General features: G+C 32.5%; 2 protein-coding genes across 2 annotated transcripts; one reads left to right on the top strand and one right to left on the bottom strand.

Annotated features, from left to right (window-relative positions):
- Positions 1-456: 456 nt before the first annotated feature.
- Positions 457-19,386, bottom strand: LOC134706419 (uncharacterized). Its single transcript, XM_063565339.1, has 15 exons — positions 19,335-19,386; positions 17,121-17,237; positions 16,380-16,481; positions 14,872-14,928; positions 12,779-12,856; positions 12,354-12,428; positions 11,556-11,636; positions 10,520-10,573; positions 8,100-8,159; positions 7,525-7,581; positions 5,930-6,308; positions 5,391-5,570; positions 2,865-3,154; positions 1,350-1,954; positions 457-915 (listed from the first exon to the last, which is right to left on the bottom strand). The coding sequence occupies exons 2-15, from the start codon at positions 17,186-17,188 to the stop codon at positions 566-568; spliced, it is 2,436 nt and encodes an 811-aa protein (XP_063421409.1). The 5' UTR covers positions 17,189-17,237; positions 19,335-19,386; the 3' UTR covers positions 457-565.
- LOC134706420 (uncharacterized) lies at positions 15,817-23,965 on the top strand. The gene is made up of 2 exons (XM_063565340.1): positions 15,817-15,936; positions 20,671-23,965. The coding sequence occupies exon 2, from the start codon at positions 20,673-20,675 to the stop codon at positions 22,494-22,496; it is 1,824 nt and encodes a 607-aa protein (XP_063421410.1). The 5' UTR covers positions 15,817-15,936; positions 20,671-20,672; the 3' UTR covers positions 22,497-23,965.
- Positions 23,966-24,001: the final 36 nt, after the last annotated feature.

Genomic DNA, 24,001 nt, shown 5'->3' with positions numbered 1-24,001 from the left:
TATACCTTTTCTGATATTTAATAAGTGCTATCCTATTTTTCTTTCAAGTATTTAACGATACTTTCTTTTAGCACATCAATCTCTTTATTGAAAATGATTGATAGTATTGATCTAATTCCAAAGTTAAAAACTGCGAACCTCTCAAAATACGTCACAATACTTTTCCTATTCCCGTATTCCACAAATGTCAGACGGTATTACTAAATTTATTTCACTTGACTGGGCGGAGTTTAACCAGTTCGCTCATAATAAACCAGTCCATCTATAGATAGGTATTTTAAAATAAACTCATCAATGAAGTATCCAGTCATTCTTTTGTATATTCCTTTCATAGCACTAATAGGTGATTAGAAATCAGTTAAAATTATAACGGCAATCATCCTTAGCACACACATCTTCGAATAGACTGTCCTTATGCAAATTTAATCATAAGCTCCGCCCGATCAGTTGAAAGAAAACTAACTCTAAAATTACAAGATAAATTTACCGGCAAATTACAAAATCTCGAAAAAGCTATTTCATGCATTGTACAAATCATTCTGTCTAAATATATTCATAGTTTTTCTTATTCGTTTTTATCACTTTTAATCGTAACAACCGTTGCCTTTCTTTCTAAATTTGACCTTGAAAGTCTCATCTTTTCATAATACAGTTCTCCAACCTTATCTGCAATGCTGGTTTCATCGGAATCACGAAGAGCTGACGTCAGACGCTGAATCTTAGGTTCACAACTACTAACTTCTAAAGCAGTTTTCAATAATTGCAAATGTCGAGAAGAAGTAGTTAAAGCAGAATAGTCATTGGTTATCTGTTCGTACTGAACTTTCGTCATATCTAAATTGATAACAACTTTGAACATTGAATCTGGACTCAATGCCTGCGCTACAGCAAGAAGGCCTTTGTCCGAGAAAAATACTGAAATAAAAGGAAACTTTCTTAAGTCAATATCAAAACAGTTAACACACTTAAATCAGTAAAACTACACCTAAGAACACAATAACGCCATACAGTGTTCAACAATATAAATCGTGGAATACTTAGTTGACATAATTTTGACATGTTCATTAAATTAATTTTTCTGGTGAGTAACATATCATCCTAAATCCGTAAGCACGTTACAATTAAACATTTAATCTTTTGTGTACAGTTTAGCTTTTCTAAACTTGAAATATCTTTAGTCATGTCTGAAGTAGCGTATCATGGTTGTCATACTGATAAAATGAATGCTAGTAGTTCGTAATTTTACAGCATTTATACTTATTTTGCCAATATAGTACTATTGCCTCACTACTACCTAAGCTGATATATTTGTACCGATGTATTTTCATACAAAGGTAAAGGATACTTACGTTCATCAAAATTGACATCGTCCCTTGATTTTCTGACATCTGATGCTGCTGTCATTTGCCGTGATACTGGAGCACTGCGGGAACCCGCCATTGTTAGCTGTTTCCCCTGTGGTCTCCCTCTACTGCTCCATGGGTCATAATGAATAGCATGTAGATCTTTCTTTGTTCCGTTATCTTCTTTGAATGATATGATACCATACACGGCACTTTCCATACCGTTATATCTTTCCACAGGAAAACAGATGAAATTATCGGCAGCTATTGGAAAGAAAGTTAGAAAATAATACCCTTTCCCAATATGTTTTGTTAATGCAAATCTCCCGCCGACGTCTACGCGGATCCTCTGACTGACTGGAAAGAAGAAATCTGGACTTGGACATTGTCGTAAAAGTTCGTATCCCATTTGACGTCTACGCTGAGTAACCTCCTCCGTGCTATCTTTGGTACAACATTCCAGGATTACAGAAATGCTACTAGGTTTTCTGTTGCTAACGAAAATCATAATTTTGCAACACATCTTATCACCAATAGCTACTTCGATTTCTTCTGGCAGCAACGACTGCAGTTTACTGAACATGTCAGATCTCACTTTTAAAATCACATATCTAAAACAATTACAACATTCATTTATCTATTACAATCTAGTTTCATTTGAAAAAAAAACATGCACATCGTAATGAATGATTCTTTACCATATTCTAATAATTGTAAAGTTTTTTAAAATATGTTTCACGCAATTCTTTAAATTAATCTGTTGCTGTTACGAAAAACAAACGAGATATATACCTTTGACGTTCGTTAACAGTTTATCATCAAACTTAAAAATGTAAAAGTTTTCTCTCAAGTGCTGTGATGTGAAACTAAATATTGATCAAAGGTATCAGGCTTCATGGCCAGACGTCCAATTCGTCTATTCGGAGATTTATTTTCCCGAGAGTGTCACCAGCCCAGTAGTCAGCACTTTTTGTGCTGACAAGAATTATCATTGATATGGTTATATTTATAAACTATAATGTTTACAAAATTTTGAATTTTTGAAATACTGAGGCTTTTCTTCCTCATGCATAGATTACCTTAGTTGGATTTGGCAAAACTTTTAGAAATTGTGGTCCTCAATGCTCTACAACTTCCTACATTATTTTGCTTTTTTAACTTTTTAGAATTCGAGCGTCACTGATGAGTCTTTTGTAGACGAAACGCGCCTCTGGCGTATATACAAAATTTAGTCCTGGTATTTATGATCAGTTTTTTTATCTACATAAGACGCCTCAGTGACTGGCGCCAAGATCAAAATAGTTAGAAAGCCAAATATAAAGTTGAAGAGCATTGAGAACCAAAAATTACAAACAGTTGTGCTATATACGGCTACGGTAATATACGCCGTGGATAAGATTTTTTTTTAATAATTCAAACATTTACAAAAAGTAAATTAATTTAAATGGAATTGATATTTAAGCTAACATCGAAATGCTGACTACGGGGCTGATGATACCCTTCGGGAAAAAACACACTTACTCGCTGAAACTATTGACAGAGATAGTAGGAATCCCGTTTCTTTCTTCGACATCCAGATTTGTCAACCAAAAATTTCCCTTGTGCTTTCTTTTAAAGACTCCATATTTACAATCCACATTTTGACTGTCAATGCCAGGTAAATCATCAACGGGAAGCTGTATATCAACTGGCTTGTTAAAAGAGACAACCGAATGACGAACAGCTAAGCACTCGGAAATAGCCAAGATAAAGCAATTTCGAGGATTACGTTCTATTTTGCATGCCATAGATTCTCTATTCAAAGGTATAACCTACAATAAAACACAAGCATTTATACATCAAAACTTTAAAATGTACGCATAAGATCAAAAAGGTAACATAACCTTAAATTGAGAAATGTTTGATCATTACACAAGACACACCGCCTTGTGTGTTTCAAAGCTCACATTTTTCAAAATGTTGTTGACTTGAATATAAAGTTGTATGCACTAGATTCGTAGTATTCTACTCAGAGAAGGAGATTTTATAGAAATACTTGCAAACTAATCGTTTGATTTCATTAGCTTTGAATAAACAAGCGGCTAAACTTTGAAAATAAGTATCCCCTTTTTGTCATATTGAACCCTTTTTCTTATTAACTTTCAGTAGAAGAATACACTAAATTATGTGGGAAGATAGAACAGTGTAGCTCTGACAAAAATTTCGTTCAACTGAAATATCTTGTATAGAAGAGTTGTATAGAAAGATTTATCATTGCACCCGATTCCCAAATTTATTAAGATATCTTTACTTTCATCAAAGGTTGACTTTTATCACAACAGTTCAAACACAAAATATGCACAAATAAATCGTAAGCACGAAGTATTCTATTGTAACTGTTATAATAAACTAATCATTCGAGTGAACAAAGTTCACAAAAAAATGTCAATCAAACATCATACGTTCAATGAAAACAGACAACATCATGGAGAACAATGGAGGACAAAACGAGGACAAAACAACAATGAAACAAGAACTATCTTTAAAAAATATATCCGACGTATTTAGATTTGACTATATGTTTAAAACTATCATTTCGATAGCCTTCAGAAGCACAATGACTTAATGATGCAGGACATCTTTAATAAAATCTCCATCTGAATGTAACTAAAAGAAATTCTTTACTAAGTCTGGTTATATTAATTAGGCAATAAAATATATTATTAAGAATATTGTGATGACACCTAAAAAAATTATTTGTCAAAAATCCAGTGCAAATAACAAGAAACAAATATACATGTACGACTGTTTACACTAAAATTAATTCATGGTTAACAAAGCTAGAAACTATTGGTAGTATATAAGTAGTATCTTTCTGTTTACAATATTCACCAAAACCCCGCGGAAATCTCACATGCGTAGGTGCGTTCTAAAAGTCATGAACGTTCGTATATAAAATTAAAAATTATATAATTGTCCCGAATAAACAGCTGTCATAGGCATTGATGCAAAGAGCTATTGGAGAAACAATTATCTTAATAAAAATATAAATCTATGTAAGATCTAGATCAAATATTTATAGTTTTTCACTTGCTTTCCATCACGATATAATTTTCGGGACGTTTTTTCAATACGACCAATTCACCCACCATGGCAGCATTTTGTCCAATCACAGAAAGGTTTTTGGAGCATGCGTCTTCTGTTGCCATAGTTAAGCGTCCTTAAGTTAAGTGCACAAACCGAAACTATACCGACTACGTCGGAAAAACACCCCATAGTAAAATTTTGAATATAAATAAGTAACAACAAACCCACCTTAAACCGAGACTGATTTCAAGTACGCTGAAGGGTTGATCCACTAGTGACACCAATCTTGGCTAGCAATGGACACAGGGTGGGAGATTTTACGCCACTTACAATATGGCATATGAGACACATTATGTTAAGAGAGTATGCATGCAGGTTAGGATCCCGCTAACATGTTTAACCCCGCCACATAATATGTGTATGTGCCTGTCCCAAGTCAGGAGCCTGTTAGTCGGTGGTTGTCGTTTGTTTATGTGCATGTTGCATATTTGTTTTTCGTTAAAATTTTCTTTTTTTAAAATAAATAAGGCCGTTAGTTTTTCTCGTTTGAATTGTTTTACATTGTCCTTTCGGGACCTTTTATATCTATGCGGTATGGGCTTTGCTCATTGTTGAAGGACGTACAGTACCTATAGTTGTTAAGTTCTGTGTCCTTTTGGTCTCTTGTGGATAGTTGTGTCATTGGCAATCATACCACATCTTCTTTTTTATATGTATGTTTAGCGCTCGCGGGTGTTGCATATTTTTTAATCAATGATGCTGTAAAAGCTTTGTCATTTTCAAACATGCAATTTTAAACTACAGTTATTGTATAATGATTGATTGCATGAAATAAAGAAACGATAATAGTTTCTCTGTCGGCACCAAGGTCGCAATTTGGGTTCATTGTTGTAACAGTTTTCCTTTTGAACAGTTTTGCTATGTTTGAATAGAATTTTATGATAACATTTTAATTTTATTTTTCATTTCGAATATACCTACCCTGAAATCTACCGTTTCATTTTGTGATACTGCCCCGAGAGGGAAATCTACGTGTATTCTGCTGTCAGCTTCAGAGACATATTCATAACCATCTGGTGTAACAGTGTGGGTTTCCTCTCGTGGAGTTGATATGATACAAAATGAATCCATCTGGTTACAATTGAATGTTACTATACCTTCCTGAAATACACACACAAAAATATTCAAAGCCATATATTTTTGGGAAAATATTTGATTAGAATACATATATAAATTTCTATTAGCTTGTTTTATGTTGGTCGAGATTATTTCCAAATAAACTAAAAGATATATTCAATTAAGTTTGCTTTCACTGAACTAGTACAAATTAGTGTTTACGGGTCAACTGAAGCACGGGATTTTCTCGCCGTTTTGAAGTGGTGGTCTTCGGCTGTTGTCTGCTCGAAGTTCGGGTTGTTGTCTCTTTGCCACATGCCCCATTTCCATTCTCAATTATTGTCTTGTTTTAAAATGCATTATGAGATAAATGTCATTAACATCATTTTAACAGTTGGACTTACTTGATGGTGATATTGTGTATCTACAATAGTCCATTGTTTGCGGGATCGCACATGCGCTCTGAAGTGCAGACACAGTCCATTCATTTGGCTTAGTTCTGGTATATGTACTTTAACTGTAATATTGCTCGAGTCAATATCAGGGTAATATAAAGATTTAGGATTTCCTTTTGTTTTTTGTTCATCCTTGGGTATTCTCTTGTAGATGTGAAATATATCTGTTCTAAACCGATTTTGATGAGAGAAACTGTTTTCCTTGAGGAATAGGCCACGTTGTTCTGGATTCCAAACGACTGTTTCAAAATGATGGTCGTCAGGGAGAAGGTACGACGGTAATACGATTTCGATTCCATTCCCCGCGTCATTTGTTCTATAGACACTCCTGTAATTTAAATATAAGTATAAGGTATCCTTGAACTCGTGTTTATATTAAGTTGATTATACAAAAGAGTAGGTCCGGTAAGAGTTGATTTTGGTCCCAAATTTCAAGTTCATCTGACGAAAGATTTTGGACGCTTTTTAACACCAAAAGTGTCTATTTTAGTTGATTCAATTAGTTTATGTGAAATATTTCAACTTAGTTAGTCATTAAAAACTCACCGATGCAACCTTAAATATGAAAAATCTATTAAATATTCCAAAAAATGTCACTTTTCAGATGGTTTTTGTCTAAAATGAAATTGGCCGCATCTGTGTTCCTCCTCTGTTATGTATTATCATCAAATACAACTTACGTTTCAATATTTTAAGAATGAACACAAATGAGGCCACTTTCATTTAAGACGAAAACCGTCTAAAATTTAACTGAAATTCTAAAATTGTGAAGATTTCAGTAATTTAGCATGACTTTATGATATTATTACCCGATATATGTGCATTTTATTGTCCAAAAACAGTCAATATTTATGTAGCAGCAGCATTCTACTTTCTAATAAATAACTAAAAGTTTACATTTTACAATTTTGTAAAACTGATACATTTTGGGGCCAAATAGGGGTCTTACTGGACCTACTCCTTTATTATATTTTACAAATTGTTATAAATACTGATTTTACCACACCCCCGGTTGATTACGGTATGTACCCCCTGAGACATCAAAATTTGAATCATCGGGTTAAAGTTGTAGAATAGGTTTCTCTCAAACTTTAACGCCTAGTGCAATGTTTCTTCGAATAGATGCGGCATTTAAACACACCGCAAACGAATAGGTATGAGAAAGTCCTCTTTTGGCGCATTACAAATGCAAATATTCCTAAACATTTCGCCCGATAGTACCAACTTAATACTAAAAATCGCAGATAAAAACTACTTTCGTATAAGTAATCTGTTCAAACTTATTATAACAGAATTTATTTTGAGAAGAGAGCAAACGCTGCTGCTACATAAATATGGGGCCAGCTAAAGGACGCCTCCGGGTGCGGGAATTTCTCGCTACATTGAAGACCTGTTGGTTACCTTTTGTTGTATTTTTTTTCTACGGTCGGGTTGTTTTCTCTTTGACACATTCCCCATTTCCATTCTCAATTTTATAATGATTATTTTACATTTCATAACAACAGATACAAGTGAAAGGCTAGATAAAATCGTAAGATAAGTACCTTCTCGTTTCATTTGATTCTTCTTTTCTTGAAAGAATACTGCATTCCAAATTGACTCTGTAACCATAAAAGAATAAACATGTTGATAGAAATGTTTTCAGTACGTTTTATAATAGTTATGAAAAAAAATTACAAAAATTATAACACAAGATGTCTTTTCGCTCTCTTAACCAAGCCATATTATAATGTCAACGTCTCGTCAAGAATGTGCATGAAATATTGAACGCTGAGTGACAAGCAACAATAGATCAATCATTCAGTTTAACTCCTAAATAAGATTTGGTATGTAGTCTTCTTGATATACTTGCATAATCAAAAGAATCTAAATCACATAATCCGAAGACATTTATTTTGTCTCAGAATTCGAAATTTTTACATATAAAAAAAAAAAATTGGTGAACTGACTGCAAGCTCAGCTCATATTTACTAGGAAATATGTTTGATAATGCTAGATATAGGCCTACATGTATTGTCAAATAAGTTGCCTACATAATTTCAAATGAGCTCGTGTGTTGTCAAATAAAGTGCCTACATAAATTCAAATAAGCTTAGAGCATGACAAGTGTGATACAAACCTGTCGTCTTCTTTGCCTTTATTCTTCACTGTCTTTGTCTTTGAATCATTTTTCTTAATCCTATATTGTTTGTACATATTGTATACATAATGAAATGTTCTTAGCATAAATGAAAACACGCAACCACTTGCAAATAAGAAATGTGTATAATATTTAAAGTAAAAATAAGAGGATGTATTATGATTGCCAATAAAACTTTCAACCAAAGTTCAAAATAAGTGGATGTTGAAAATTTAGAGATCATCATACGGGTTTCAACAATGAGAAAAACCTATACTCTGTATGCCCATAAAAGGACTGACATTGCGATAAGACGTGTCACGGTACTTGTCTATCCCAAATTAATGTATTTGGTTTTGGTGTTGTATTTGTTATTCTCGTGGGATTTTGTCTGGTGCTTGGTCCGTTTCTGTGTGTGTTACATTTTAGTGTTGTGTCGTTGTTCTCCTCTAATATTTAATGGGTTTCCCTCGGCTTTAGTTTGTTACCCCGATTTTGGTTTTTTTACCACGGATTTATGCATTTTGAACAGCGGTATACTACAGTTGCCTTTCTTTATGGAAAATATGAAATAATGCAATGGATAAAACGCACTCCCCAATTTATAATAAAACTCATGACTTGGGACAGGCAGATAAAGAATGTGGCGGGATTAAACATGTTTTGGGCGCTCAGTCCTTCCCTTACATAGGACAGTGGAGTACGTTTTCTCTTGTCTTCGTAAATTGTGTGTACACGGTTGTTCTTAGGTTAATTAAATTCGTGTAGATACATGTACCAGATTAAATGGAATAGGCCCTATGAAGTAATGGCGAGATCAGCTGTGAATATTTGACTGGATTAATTATTCTCTAAGTCTTTAATTCAGTGAAATGTATGACTTGGCTATTGATTGTTTTGGAGAAAAAAAGTTTGTTTCCAATTTTTGGATAAAAATAATTTGTTTTTGACCCTGAGAAAAAAAATCGTTTGTTTTACCCTCAGCTGCCATTAAATGAAATGCTTAAATTGAAAGAGAAGAATTGTTTTCAACTTGTCTGGAAAAAAAATTCCATAGTTCCCCCCTCCCTGAAAACAAATGGTTGCTGCCTTCAAACAATCTCTTACAGAGTATCATTTTAATCAATCTTATTCAAAGCATTATCATACTGACATGAAGTGTGACTTTATTTTGACTTGTGATCAAAACATAATTGTTGACTTACCCCACAGAAACTGCTCTGAAATACTTTTATATCAATATACAAATGCATAGTTTTTTTTAATGTTATTATTATTTCAAATAGAAAAAGAAAAATATTACTGAGTCTATTTAGTTCTTATTTATTTTCAAGTTCATGATTAGCACCATTTATTTATTGGTTTAGTGTGGTATTTTTATAATTTGAGTCCATTCATTAAAACTATAACTTGCATGAAATCAATGAGACAACATTCATTGTTATATTTAGTTTGATCATACATATTAAGGATTGCAAACTACTTTTCCTTTTATTTAAAATAATGAAGATTTTACATTCAAAATACTTTCATTATGATCTCTTTTAAGTTTAAAGGAAAAAGGTAGGACCAACTTGCAAGTGTCAGTAATGAAAAGAAACTCCTGTTTTTTGTTTTTTTTTATCATTTTAAGACTGTCTTGATCAATTTTCTATTCAGGAATATTTAGACTACCCCTTGTATAAATTGAGTAGACATTTATTTCTGTGTTAAAATAATTGGTTGCAGCAGTAAAAATGCTTCTTCAGAAATATCGACACATCGAAGTGGCACATTTGCGTATCTTAGCATATCAACTGGCCCAAATTTGACAAATCATAGTCCAAGTAATGTTACATAACATAATTTAAAATCAGCATAGCTTCCCGAGAAGTTAAGAACGAAAATTACTATTTTAATTTTCTGTGACCAATTTTTTTCGTCAACACCTTGACTTTGAAGACACATTTTGAAAGAGAAAAAATGAGTATAATCCATAATCCAGTTGAGTAATATATTTCTTATATACTCAAGAATGTTCACTTAAAAAGAAATTATTTTTAATTTATGCAAAAAACTACAAATTCCAAAAAACGAGCTTCATTTTTTAATCACATGACGTCCATTGTTGGGTTCAAACCGGGGTCAGCTTTCCGACTGTTACATCACTATATTTGTAAAAAAAAAAAGATATCAAAAGAGATAATTGCAATTTAATGCTGAAAGCCTGAATTATAAACTATATTCAGCTTTTTCTGATTTATGAATTAAACGTTGGAATGAAAATCACATGCATTTAGAAGTTGATTATTAATGAGACATAAAATGGAAAAGAAAGATTGGTACTACTACCAATGAGACAACTATCACCATATAGTTTGTCATAAACTGATGGTATACACATGATACATATATGCAATGTGTTCTATAAGTGAACTGACCTTTTATCGTCATTCTTTGTTTTTACTTTTGTTGATTTGTTTAAGCTGTGGGCTCTGAAAAAATATAACTTGCATTTTAAGCTACCCTACATGTTTTTCATTTCGGATTATCAATAGCAATCGAGAATTAATACATGTATAACGTGACGGTACCCAAATTGCACCTATTTTGACAGTTTTTTCACCTATGTTTTTTTATGATAAAAAAATATTAATGTGTTAATTTTGTAGCCCTATCCTTCTTTATCGTATAGGTACACCAATTTAATTTTTAATCCATAATGAGTCATAAAAAAATGGGTTTGAATCAACCTCCAAACTATCCATGAATCTGAAATGAGGAGTACCCAAATTGCATCCATGCTTAAATTCACATCGTCAAAAGTCTAATAACCAAGCTTTTGTTTCCTTTCTTCAAATATTTTGAACAATTAGATATTAGTTCATGCTTACTCTTCATATTTTACGAAATGGATACTTATAATATAGTGTATTTGCTAATTTTAAACAGATGACGTTTTGATGACGTCGCATGATGACGTTTTCGTACATTTTGCTTTTCAGTAAACAGTCCATCTGTTGATAAATACTGTGAACGTGTTGTGTTATCTAGATATGTTTACCTACTAGTATGTTGAAAGACGTGCATAGTATCAAATCATAAAAATACAAATTGTTTAGTCTCTAGGAAACCTTGTAAGATTTCCGTCGCTATTTTTTCTAAATAGGTGAAATTTGGGTACCGTTACGTTATATGTATATTATTGGCAATAACAGCTAGTGATAACATAACTATTGATAAAATAGGAAATTTAAACAACGAATTTAATATTTAGCTTGAATATCACAAATATCAGACACTGGACACTCTCAGAAGTAAATATCTAACTTACTTATGTAAAGCATGTTTTTGTTAGTTCAACCTGCAAACCACTGAGAACCAATTGACTGATCTTGCTAGAAATAACTGTTATCAATATAATACCATACAGACAAGTCATAAAAAATAATAAATAAAATGATGTATATATCTGACCTTGACTCTGAAGTAGAATCTTTTGTTCTTTTCTTCTCAGTTATCTGTTCTGTGTGCAACTTTCCAGGGGATACTGCAGAGCTAAAATGTAGAAAGTTATTCCTCTAAATATCCATGTCAAGGCTCATTCAAACATGTTACCTTTAAATATCCATGTCAAGGCTCATTCAAACATGTTACCTCTAAATATCCATGTCAAGGCTCAGTCAGGCCTGTTACCTCTATCTGTATGTTTAGTTATTGGTCTCTAACAATAATGTTTTTCATTCTTTCATTTTCTTTTTATTCTGAAAAAGTAACTATTTTTTTCTATATAGATATAGGAAGATGTGGTATGAGTGCCAATGAGACAAATCTCCAATCCATCCAAGTCAAAATTTATAAAAGTAAACCTTTAAAAGGTCAAGGTAGGTCTTCAACACGGAGCCTATGCTCACACCGAACAGCAAGTTATAAAGGGCTTTCTGTATTTAGGAGTTCTTAATTTTTAATATCTCATTTTACTTATTAATAATTAAATTTTAATTTTGAAAAATGAAGTTCGCAATATTCTAATAGAAAAAAACCAACTAGTTTTCCAATAATCTTGTCGAGATTTTAGTAATTTCGTGTCTGCTGTTTATCATGTTTATCTTTATATATTTTTTTTTTTTTTTCGTATCTTATACTTGTTTTATCCTCTACTTATCTTTTTACTTCATTTAAAGTAAAGTATGGATGAGATCAAGTTAGATTTCAATGTAACTCAAAATACAGACTTGAAATAAGAAATTGTAATTATGTTCATTATTGACTCACATAGCACAATGATCTTCATCAATAAGATCTGTAGGTAGGTTGACATTCTCTCCAAGGTTTGCAGAAATCGTTTTTCTGAAGAGAAGGAAAACAATAAAGTTACAGGAAATATTTTATAAAAACAATTTAGTACTGATATCAGAAGCTTGTTCCCGATAGTAACTTTCATGGAGTTAGAGACAAAGGTACTGGCTGAATGTTTGTCCTCATTGGTAAATAAACTGGAGTTGAAATCATTGCCGGTTAATTGCTTGTCTCCAATTGTAATTGACTGATAGTGAACGATAATACTAGTTATTGAATGTTAGAGCTCGATAATATTATCAAAAATTCAGCAACCCAACAAACAAAAACTATACAAGACATTTAGCGGTCAGCACAAGAAAAAGACTAGATGTTTAACTCTTTGAAAAGATTCTACTTACTGTTCAGCGACATCTTGCGGTTTGAGATCTAAGGTATCAATACTACATACACTTGTGTAGTCACTTCTGGTTGTCAACCTTGAATTAAAAAAAACCAATTACTGTACATGTGTAATATAGTCCAAATGACACCTATATTATCTGTAAAGGATTGACTTTAAATATTAATAAAGAGTAAAATAAACGAATAAAATATTATTCTGTGAACTATGATAAAAAAAACATTATTTAAATAAAGGGATATTTTAGATGATACCTTTCTATACCTTAATGTTTTAAAGTAACTCTTTTGATCTTACATTAGTTGTCCTTAATGTTGTAACATTAAATATGCCGACAAATGTTACTTTTCGGAAGGATTTTGCCAAAAAAGGAAAGTGACCGCATCCGTGTTCATCCTCAACCTTTATATGTGTTATGTATTATCACAAAATACAACTTCCATTTCAATATTAAGGATGAACACGAATGCGGCCACTTTCGTTTTACACGAAAACCGTCTAAAATTTAACTAAAATGCTAGAATTGTGAAGAATTCAGTAATTTAGCATGAGTTTAAGGTGCCAGTACCCGATATATGTTCATTGCAGGGTCAAAAATAGCCCATATGTATGTAGCAGAAGCACTCTACTGTTAAAAAAATAACTTAAAGTTTACATTTGGTCAATTTTGTAAAACTGCAATATTTTGAGGCCAAAAAGTGCTCTTACTGGACCTACTCCTTTGAGATCAAACTCATTGAGTCTTATATTTTAAGTAATATTTGAGAGCTAACCCCTTGAGTCTTATATGTTAAGTGATATATGAGAGCGCACCCTTTGAGTCTTATAAGTTAAGTGATATTTGAGAGCGCACCATGTCAGTCTTCTATGTTAAGTGATATTTGAGAGCGCACCCTTTAAATCCTTTATGTAAAATGATATTTGAGAGCTATCCCCTTGAGTCTTATATGTTAAGTGATATATGAGAGCGCACCCTGTCAGTCTTATATGTTAAGTGATATTTGAGAGCGCATTCTTTCAGTCCTCTATGCTTAGTGATATTTGAGAGCGCACCCTTTTAGTCCTCTATGCTAAATGATGTTTGAGAGCCCATCCTTTGAATCTAATATGTTTAGTAATATTTGAGAGCGCACCCTTTCAGTCCTCTATGCTATATGATACTCGAGAGCCCACCCTTTAAGTCTTATATGTTAAGTGATATTTGAGAGCGCATTCTTTCAGTCCTCTATGCTTAGTGATATTTGATGAGAGCGCACCCTTTAAGTCCTCCATGCTAATTGATATTTGAGAGCTCACCCTTTAAGTCTTATATGTTAAGTGATATTTGGGAGCGCACCCTTTCAGTCCTCTATGCTAAGTGATATTTGAGAGCCCACCCTTTGAGTCTTATATGTTAAGTGATATTTGAGAGCGCACGCGTTATGTCCTCTATGCTAAGTGATATTTGAGAGCCCACCCTTTAAGTCTTATATGTTAAGTAATATTTGGGAGCGCACCCTTTCAGTCCTCTATGCTAAGTGATATTTGAGAGCCCACCCTTTCAGTCCTCTATGCTAAGTGATATTTGAGTGCCCACCCTTTGAGTCTTATATGTTAAGTGATATTTGGGAGCGCACCCTTTCAGTCCTTCATGCTAATTGATATTTGACAGCCCACCCTTTGAGTTTTATATGTTAAGTGATATTTGAGAGCGTATTCTTTCTGTCCTCTATGATAAGTGATATTTGAGACCCCACCCTTTGATTCTTATATGTTAAGTGATATTTGAGAGCGCACGCTTTCGGTCCTCTATGCTAAGTGATATTTGAGAGCCCACCTTTTGAGTCTTATATGTTAAGTGATATTTGAGAGCGTACCCTTTCAGTCCTCTATGTAAAATGATATTTGAAAGCCCACCCTTTGATTCTAATATGTTAAGTGATATTTGATAGCGCATGCTTTCGGTCCTCTATGCTAAGTGATATTTGAGAGCCCATCCTTTGAGTCGTATATTTTAAGTGATATTTGAGAGCACACCCTTTCAGTCCTCTATGTAAAATGATATTTGAAAGCGCACTCTTTCAGTCCGCTGTGTGAAGTGAAATTTCGTACCTTTTTGGCCCATCGTCTATTTCTTCTAAATAGTTTGTTTCCTTTGATTTTGATTGCCTGTAAAAGAGTTTAGACAATCCTAATAAACAAAACCAAATTGTAAATAAGGAAATATAAGTACATAGAATGATTAACGAGCAAAAGATATTCTCATGCTATACAAACAGTGTACATACAAAATATTATTTTTTTTGGTTTTGTGGTTTATAAATTATTTAATTAATATCATTATCATTGTTTCTGCATGAGTGATTAAAATTTAGTTTGGATTAGTTCCTTTTTAAACTTCATCCCTTTTACTAAATACGTCATTAAAATTTGTAGTCTAAAGGTTCAAAAAGTTGCAGACGACAAGTTGTTGCACATATCCTCAATCATCGTCAGTGGTCTATTGTGTTTGCAGTTAGGCAGCAACCATTTGATTTTCGGGGGGGGGGGGGGGGGGGGGGGGGGGGGGGCTATGGGTTTTTTTTTGCATTTTTTTTTTTCCAGTTTTGGAAGAAAAAAATAATTTGTTTTTGACCCTTAGAAAAAAAATTGTTTGTTTCGCCCACAGCTGCCAACTTATGTAATGCTAAAATTGAGAGAGAAAAAATGTTTTCGACTTGTCACGTAAAAAATAGATCGTCTTTCGCCGAAGGCGAAAAAAAATGTTTGTCCAGAATATAAAACCATAGCCACCTCCCCAGAAAATCAAATGGTTGCTGCCTTAATTTGTTTTCCCACATTTTATTTTCATTTTTCATTGAAGGCGTTTAATATGCATTGTTTTTATTAATTTTTATATCTTAACGACTAACTGCATATACGTAGACTTTTATTATGTAAAGCTTCCTGTAAACGTCAAAGTGGTTTCAAACCATAACATTATTATGACAACGCCCCGAAAAATGTATATATCAATATCAGATTTATGATTATTTTCAAGAAAGTGTTTGAAATTAATGATGATTGTAGTTGTCTCAGTAAGTGGGAGGTATATGAATCACATTAATTCGATCTAATACACTAAAGCATCAGAAATATTAAAAGACAAGTGATCAGTTATTAATATTTCACTGAAAGGTAGGCCTACATATACTTTATTAATTTATTGTGACAACAATTACAATATAAAACATAAGTTGTTTAATACAGATCACTTAGACAAATTTTAGATAGTTCAACAAAATTTAAAATGAAAATAATTATTTGCTGTTTACTTTATTTCTAAATTATTTCACCAACGGAGATTTAAAGAAAAGCACGTTAAAAATGATGTTAGTACCAATGCATTTCAGCTATGAAATATAAGTCGTCAAATTATATAGAATGCGGATAAGTTTGTTTTCGCTTTAAAAAAAAAACTAACTTTCTAATCTGCATTATGATTTAGAAAAGTATTACAAAAATCGTCTGACCTTCTAAAGAAACAATTTTAAGTTAGCGAATAGTATGCAACATATATAGCATGCCTGTATCCGTACCAGTTGCAAGACGAATAAATATAGAAAATGATTTTAAGTTACCTGTCAAATGTGGTTTCATTCGTAGACTCTTTTGTTTTCTTATATGTAAGGTCTTCCAAATCAATTGAAAATTGTTCATTCAAATGTATCTGTGTGGAAGGTCTGGAAAAATATTTTACACATCAAACATTCAACTGTAAAAAACTTTTAACTGCAGTAGAAAGTTTGTAATATTTGTATCATGTTGTTACATATGAATGTATTGATAGTATAGTAAGTTTATCAGACCATTAGTTTTCTCGTTTGAACTGTTTTACATTTGTTATTTTGGGTCCTTTTTAGCTGATATCATTTGTAATCATACTAAATTTTCTTATTGTTATATTGAGCTCAGGTTCTATTGTTTTTCACTCGTAAATGTATTGTTCATTCAAATGTATCTGTGCAATCGTAAGGATCTTTTATTGAGTATCACCTCGTGTGTTTTCAACTGTTTTAAGGAAATCTAAGCATATTCCTTAAATCGCATTATTGAAGCAAGAGCATACATCTGCATATTTGAAACTGAAAAAGAATGTAGCGAAATTCATTCAACATCTTACAATTATTAAATACGCCTCATGACATGTATTCCTTAATTCCGTACCATCTATAGTCATGGTGTTTTTATTATGTATGCGTTTATTTAAATAATATAGAAGTGTGTCACCGGTACTTGGTTTGAGAAGTTTGTAATTTATAAAAACTCGCTTTTTTGTGTTAAAAGACGTGAAAATAATTTAGTTTTCAGTAATCAGTTACCTTTCTTTAGGCTGATCTACAGTGACTTCAATAATTTGTTTTGTTTTAACTTTCTTTGCTGACGACATTTCTTGTTTTTACAGTAATCACAGAAATAAAACGAACTCAACAGTACATCTGTAAAACATTAATATTATTGGTAAATTTAATTCATAATGTTAAATGCTTTTTTTTATAATATTACCTAGATGTACTTGAACCTATTAAAACATGTAGTTTTAGTTCAAAATAATATGATTAAAATTGGTATGAATACAATGTATTTCATTTCTTAGATAAAGGAACATGTGGTGTGGGTGCCAATGAGACAACTCTCCATCCAAATAACAATTTAAAAAATTAAACCATTAAAGGTCAATGTACGGCCTTCAACACGGAACCTTGGCTCACACCGAACAACAAGATATAAAAGGCCCCAAATTACTACTGTAAAACCATTCAAACGGGAAAACCAACGGCCTAATCTATATAAAAAAACGAAAAACACGTATAAATTACATAAACAAACGACAACTACTGTACATCAGATTCCCGATTTAGGACAGGTGCAAACATTTGCAGCGGGATTAAGTTTTAACGTTACCAAACCTTCTCCCTTTTTCTGAAACAATAGCATAACATCACAACATAGAAAAAAACACTCGATAAATTATCAATTGGTAGGCTTACTCAATCAAAAAAACGTAAATTAATACACTATGAACGAATAAATTTGATATGTGATATCTGAATGCAAATGTACAGTTTATAAAATATTACGGACAAACATTAAAGGCCTAAAAGCAAACAAACAAGTCCAAACAAAGCCATGGCAAGACACCATTGCGAAATATTTAACCCTTCGAAAATAATCACTTTTGAAAAAAAAACGGTTTTAATAATACAGGTAAATCTTGAAGTTTATACAAATGTAGTAAGAAGAAGTGAAAATTAGAAGATATTCCAAATAATCAAAGCTAGTATATAGACAAGATCCATATCAATATAAAATAACAAAAAAGCTTATAAACAGTACCAACAGGTCGAATTAACAAGACTATACGATTTGAGAGTACCCGCAGTTACTGACAGCTGTTTAAAAGCCAAAAAAAAAAATCAAATCATAAAAATCATGCATCAGAGACATAAATCAACTAAAACACATCCCAGGGATTTAGTATTTTAACGTCATGAACAGTCAGAGAATACATGACTAGTGCAATGCCAAAAATATACGAATGTATCGACAGGTAATAGGATAGTGAGGAGCGACTTTTAAAGAGATAAATAAAAATAATGTGTCTGTGTCTCTATACATCCCGCCTCAAAAGAAGATACTATTTAGTTGTGTTTTAATTTGCTAAGTGACAAAATCGATATTAGTGCCAATGTAAACTAAATTCAGAGATCTAATTACAATATTGGTACGATAACCCTTACTTATAAGTTTTTTTAAAGGTTCAATGAGTTTACACGGATCACATAGTGATTTCCTCGCTTTAAGTACAATATTACCATACAATTTAGGATGTAAAATACCATTTTAACAAGTTTTCTACGGGTACCGCCAAATTTACTCCTAAAATACTTGTATCTATGAAAAAATTTAGTATAAGTTTTAAGTAATTTATGGTATCGAAATCCCTGACACAACAATTTTCCAGTTATGCATTGATTAAGTTCGTTTTAAAAAATCTATGACATCAGAACACACACGGGCAAACCGAACGTCTTAATATTTTTACTTTTTGCAAATAAACCTGTAGAACATGTACAATATTGAACGTTTAGGTCGAATATAACTGTTGTATAGTATACATAGCGAATGGTATATAATAGGTTGATATTTGATATTGTAATGCATTAGAGCGATACATGGTGTAAGACATTTATGGGGATTTCCCTTTAAATCATTGGTTTTCTCAATTATTCTTACACTAATATAACATTTATCATAATGTAACATTTATATAGTATTTGTTTTTTTATATAAAAACCAGTAGTTTGTATATTCTTGATGAAAAACAGATGTATAAATAAGCTTCCCTTTCCTGTTTTACAAATAAGAAATACACACAGTGACGTTATGTACAATACAAACTTAGACTTCGCTCTCCGTTAGAACTATTCTTGCATTTAACAAGTTACAATATTTTCCAAAAGCAATTTTTTTTTTTTTTCCTTCTTATTTACAAAGTATTTGATTCATTACTTAAAAACTTAGAACATTTTTACCTTTCAAATGTCGTTTGGACTGTCAATCCGTCACCGTTTTAATGGTAATCTGATAAAATAAGAAAATCACTGTCCCTTGTTAATCTGATATAAACAAGTTTAGTATTACATTGTTTTGTAATTAAATTACGATTTAAAAATGCTATATTTACCCTTTATGTTCGGGTAATCATTCCGTATATATATACATAATAGTTTTGTTAAATTAGCAAATAAGAAATTAGTGTTTCTTGTCCTGCTCTATGGTCTTTACAAATTCTGGAGGGATTATGATAGTCTATGACGCTACGCGCGATGTTCGTGCCTATAGGCGTAACAGACGTTATCGGACGTTTTTCATGGTTTAGACGCTACAAAAATACTTCTAGAATAAGTAAAGTTAATGTACCTGTCTGGTTAGGGTGAGGGTCGGGATCCTGCTGACAGTTATAACCCCGCCATATTATATTTACGACGAGCGTCAACCTCAAAATATTGCAAATATGATTCTTACTGGAAAAGAAATAAACAAATGATTATTATTTGTTGGATTCAAGGCACACAAAGTCGCGATCATTCCGATTTAGAGATTTATGAACATATTACAAATTTATTGATAGAATGACAAAAAAGAAATATACAGAATACCTGCATGTCTGTGCTAATAAGACTTGGTTTATCGATTTATGGTTGATGCCGTTTAGTGGCAAATATTTCAAAATAAACAATGAATATAATATGTAGGTCCTGTTATAGGGGTCGACCTGGGGAAGTGGGAAATTTGAACTGCTTCTGGAAAGTTAGTGTATATTAGATACGGATCCCACAAAGAGTTGTAGTAAAAGTTCGTAAGTGTATAAAACGTAGGACAATCTCACCCCCTTTTTGATTGGACATGGCTATGTATTTATGTTAACTGTACAATCGAACGACAACCCTTCTATTAAGTGTTCACTATCGGCCAGAAGCAGTAAAAAAGTGCCCATACTATAATCCCCTATTCACTCTTGATGATTTGTAGTACGATTCTATTACTTGCTGAAATATATTCTGCTCAAGATAAAAATGTGATTTTTTTACGGTAAATGGTGTTAGAAAAACAAACATGCATTGATTACAAAAAAAAACAAAATGTAATTGAAAGACCACCACATAGTAATTGAAACATTTTGTATATATAAATATAAAAAAAAATAGTGAATGCTATAGACTAATAATGTAATACAATCGAAGGTAGATGATTGTAAAACGAATACACCCTTAGTACTTGTAAGTAGAGGCAACACAAAACTTTAAAAATCGATTGGTAAAGTTTTCATTCAGTATTTACTTTCATAAATCTCTTTTCTATTTCCAGAAATGAAGCTGAATTTTAATGTGTGGACTTGGTATTATCTGTGTATCGGCTTACGTTTCTTGGACAAATGTAAAATGACGTTTGCCACCACGATTCAACTGGAGGCTGAGAATCACCTTCTCACACAGAACAACGTTGACTTCAAAACCATACACATTGCAGAAGAAAAGTCTCTCCTTGTTGGAAGTGAGGATCTCTTACATTTTTACCTCTGTTTAAACGAAGACAGCTATGTGACTATACAACACGTGTGCGGGTTTCAAAGTGGAAATATGAGACAGCTTCAAGTTGCTGTAGATGAAACTGATATTTTATCGTTTGAATTACCAGAAATGAAAAGTGAAGTACCCTCCATACCATGTGTAGGTTTGAATTTTACTATGAATCTTCTATCAGGACGACACCTTCTCACTTTTAAGAAAATGTTCGCCGACACTGACCATTTTTTTATCGATAACTTCCAGATTGACTTTCCTGGAATTTATATAACCAATAGTATTCTTCAGTGTTCCACAATGTGTTTAGAAAGTATAAACCTACCAAAATTTGATGTAAATCAATTAAATTCTTCAGTGGTTGGACGGATAAAAAATAACAACTATAATACCACGTGTGCAGAGGTGGATAATATCAACATCCCTATTTATCATGAACAAGCAAAAGTATTAAAAGTAACCGCTATACATCCTGCATACCACTCTTTTGAAAATACCAAGATTCATGACTTCAAAAACTGCAAGCAGACTGAATCAGTCATATTCAATGTTAGAAACTATCTACTAGGACAGCCATTATTTACTTTGAAAGGGTTCGTTTTGCGAGAGGCTAGATACTTATCGAGACGTACTATCTTATTGAAGTTTTACTTGGAAGGGCCAATAACGGACTCTGTGAATAGCGAAATCGGAAGCAATATCCATTTGCAAGTTAGTCCCATAAAATTCGACACTGACATTATTTTTTCTCATTACGGAAGAACAGAAAGATGGATATCATCATCGCCTATTACATTTTCTAGTGATAAGTTACAACATACATGGAATGTTCCAGACTTCACGTGGTCGTCAACATCTTCAAACTATATCAGTTTTATTTTACCAGAAAACTTAACAACTTCTCTGATAGTTAAAAGGTTGTCCATAGAAAAGAGGCACGTGCGTCAAGATATCCCCTTTACTATGTTTTCAAACGAACGTTCACTCCTAGAAGGGGTAGACAAAGACTTTTGGTGGCCCAAAAATAATGATACAATGACGGTAAAGGTAATTGAAACGGGTAAAATATTTAGTAATGCTGACTACCTACGTATATATATACCTGTGCCATGGAATTCTATTAACTGGTGTCAGACATTTGTCATATATCAGGATGGTAATGTTCGGATTTTACCTATTACGCCACCTGGTGTTGATTGGATTCCTTTTGGATCGTCTTTGGTTGTTGGTGAAACCAACCCTATTTCACGCCGTCCATTTTCTTCAATCCGCCATATTGATTTCCTTGCAAAACAATTTCGGATGGATATTTATTATTATGACGGAAACAATGCATCTTTAGTACTGAATTCAAAAATGTTTGAAACATCTATGACTATAAGTAATTTTCAATTTAAAAAGAAATCCCTGCTTCCGGTTCTGACTTTTAGATCCATGTTTGTTACCGAGGGGAATTCAGACTGTGATCATGTTAATGTGGATGGAAAGCAGGATTTCAGAATTCAATCAAACTGGACAGACATTTCAGGATCAACTTTTTTCTTCTACAGAAAATGCATTTCAAAGCACAATACGCAAAGTCCTGATTACTTAGTTCAAATTTTAGAGTAGTAATTTGCTTAAAACGCGTTTGACATTTTAAAAATCTATATGTTAGACACAACGTTAAAATAATTGAAATCCAATGAAAATTAATAGTCTAGTGATAGGGTAGTTGTTTTGACATTCGCGAGAATAAAACATATTTGGTTCAGAATAAGTAATATTATATTTTAATTTTACATAAACATATTTTTTGTTGATCTATTTTAAGTATTCTGACTTCTGATTTTCAATTTGTGTCTGTCCTTTGATTGACATATTTCTTCCAACTCCTTAAATTCATGCTTGGTGGTTTTGATTACAAATACTATCTTCCTTGTTTTTAATGATTAGTTAGATAATTCATTAATTCCGCTACATTTCCATGTTCCTGTCCCAATTTACGAACTTCTTCATTTGTATGGTATATTTCAATGCTTTTTCTTCATTTGGTTTTGAGAAGTTGGTATACATTACCGGTTTTTGATTGATTCTGTTTGTGCCAACTTTCGGAAAACTTACAGCATAAAGGGTTCGTGTTGTTTATTCTTTAGTTGTCTATGTTGTGGCATGTGTTCTATTGTTTGTCTCTTTGTATTTTTCATTTTTAGCCATAGCATTGTCAGTTTATTTTCGATTTATGTGTGTGACTGTCCCTCTGGTATCTTTCGTCCCTCTTTTGTAAAGATTCTTTTTTCTATTTCAATTTCTTGAATACTTTGTGTGCCTTCTAAATGTTGTTTCGTTTTTGTTGTCGTTTATTTTCTGTCTAATTGACGCTTGGTCCACATCTTCTATTATTTAAACACAAGTATTAAGCAAAACTATTTTTAGTTCGGATAACTGTAATAGGTTACACCCTCAATAAATTCACCCCACTAACGTCAAAGCTAATAATCACAATTTAAAAAAAATATTGTGTTCAAACCCTTTGATTCAATTAGAAGGTGGAGAACAAATGTGAAGGTCATATTGTTACAATACTCCAATGAAACGATCAAATCTCCGGTAAACTAAAATCATTTAGAAGACACAAAGTTTTCAACCAAACACCTATAAGTCGAATAAGGGTAAACATAAAGCGCGCCACTATAGTTTGAACATACACAACCCCACAAAAACCAGGACTGGAGAGGAACTCACTGATTTTATTATTAAATTCTCATATTGCAATTTTCAAAGATTGCTTATCCTGTTGAGGAAGTTTTTGATAAGCATAGTTAAGACAATACAAAACATATTCTGCTGTCCTTTTTTATGGTCGGGTTGTTGTCTCTTTGATACATTCCCCATTTCCATTCTCAATTTTATCTCTCGAGTGCATATCCTATGTACAAACTTTGTTGTCTCTTTCATTTAAATGAGACGGTTGTAATGTTGTTGTAATCACTGTTCATTTATCCTATACATTAAAGTTTTATAGAGTATCGTGTTTGTGTATATTTAAGGATATGCCTATGCTGTTCTAGTACCGATATATTGCATAAACTAAAGAAAAAGTTTGCACCTGTCCTAAGTCAGAAATCTGATGCACA

This window comes from Mytilus trossulus, chromosome 2 (assembly GCF_036588685.1).
Source record: "Mytilus trossulus isolate FHL-02 chromosome 2, PNRI_Mtr1.1.1.hap1, whole genome shotgun sequence".
NCBI classification, from domain to species: domain Eukaryota; kingdom Metazoa; phylum Mollusca; class Bivalvia; order Mytilida; family Mytilidae; genus Mytilus; species Mytilus trossulus.
This window is presented reverse-complemented; position numbering and strand designations above follow the sequence as displayed.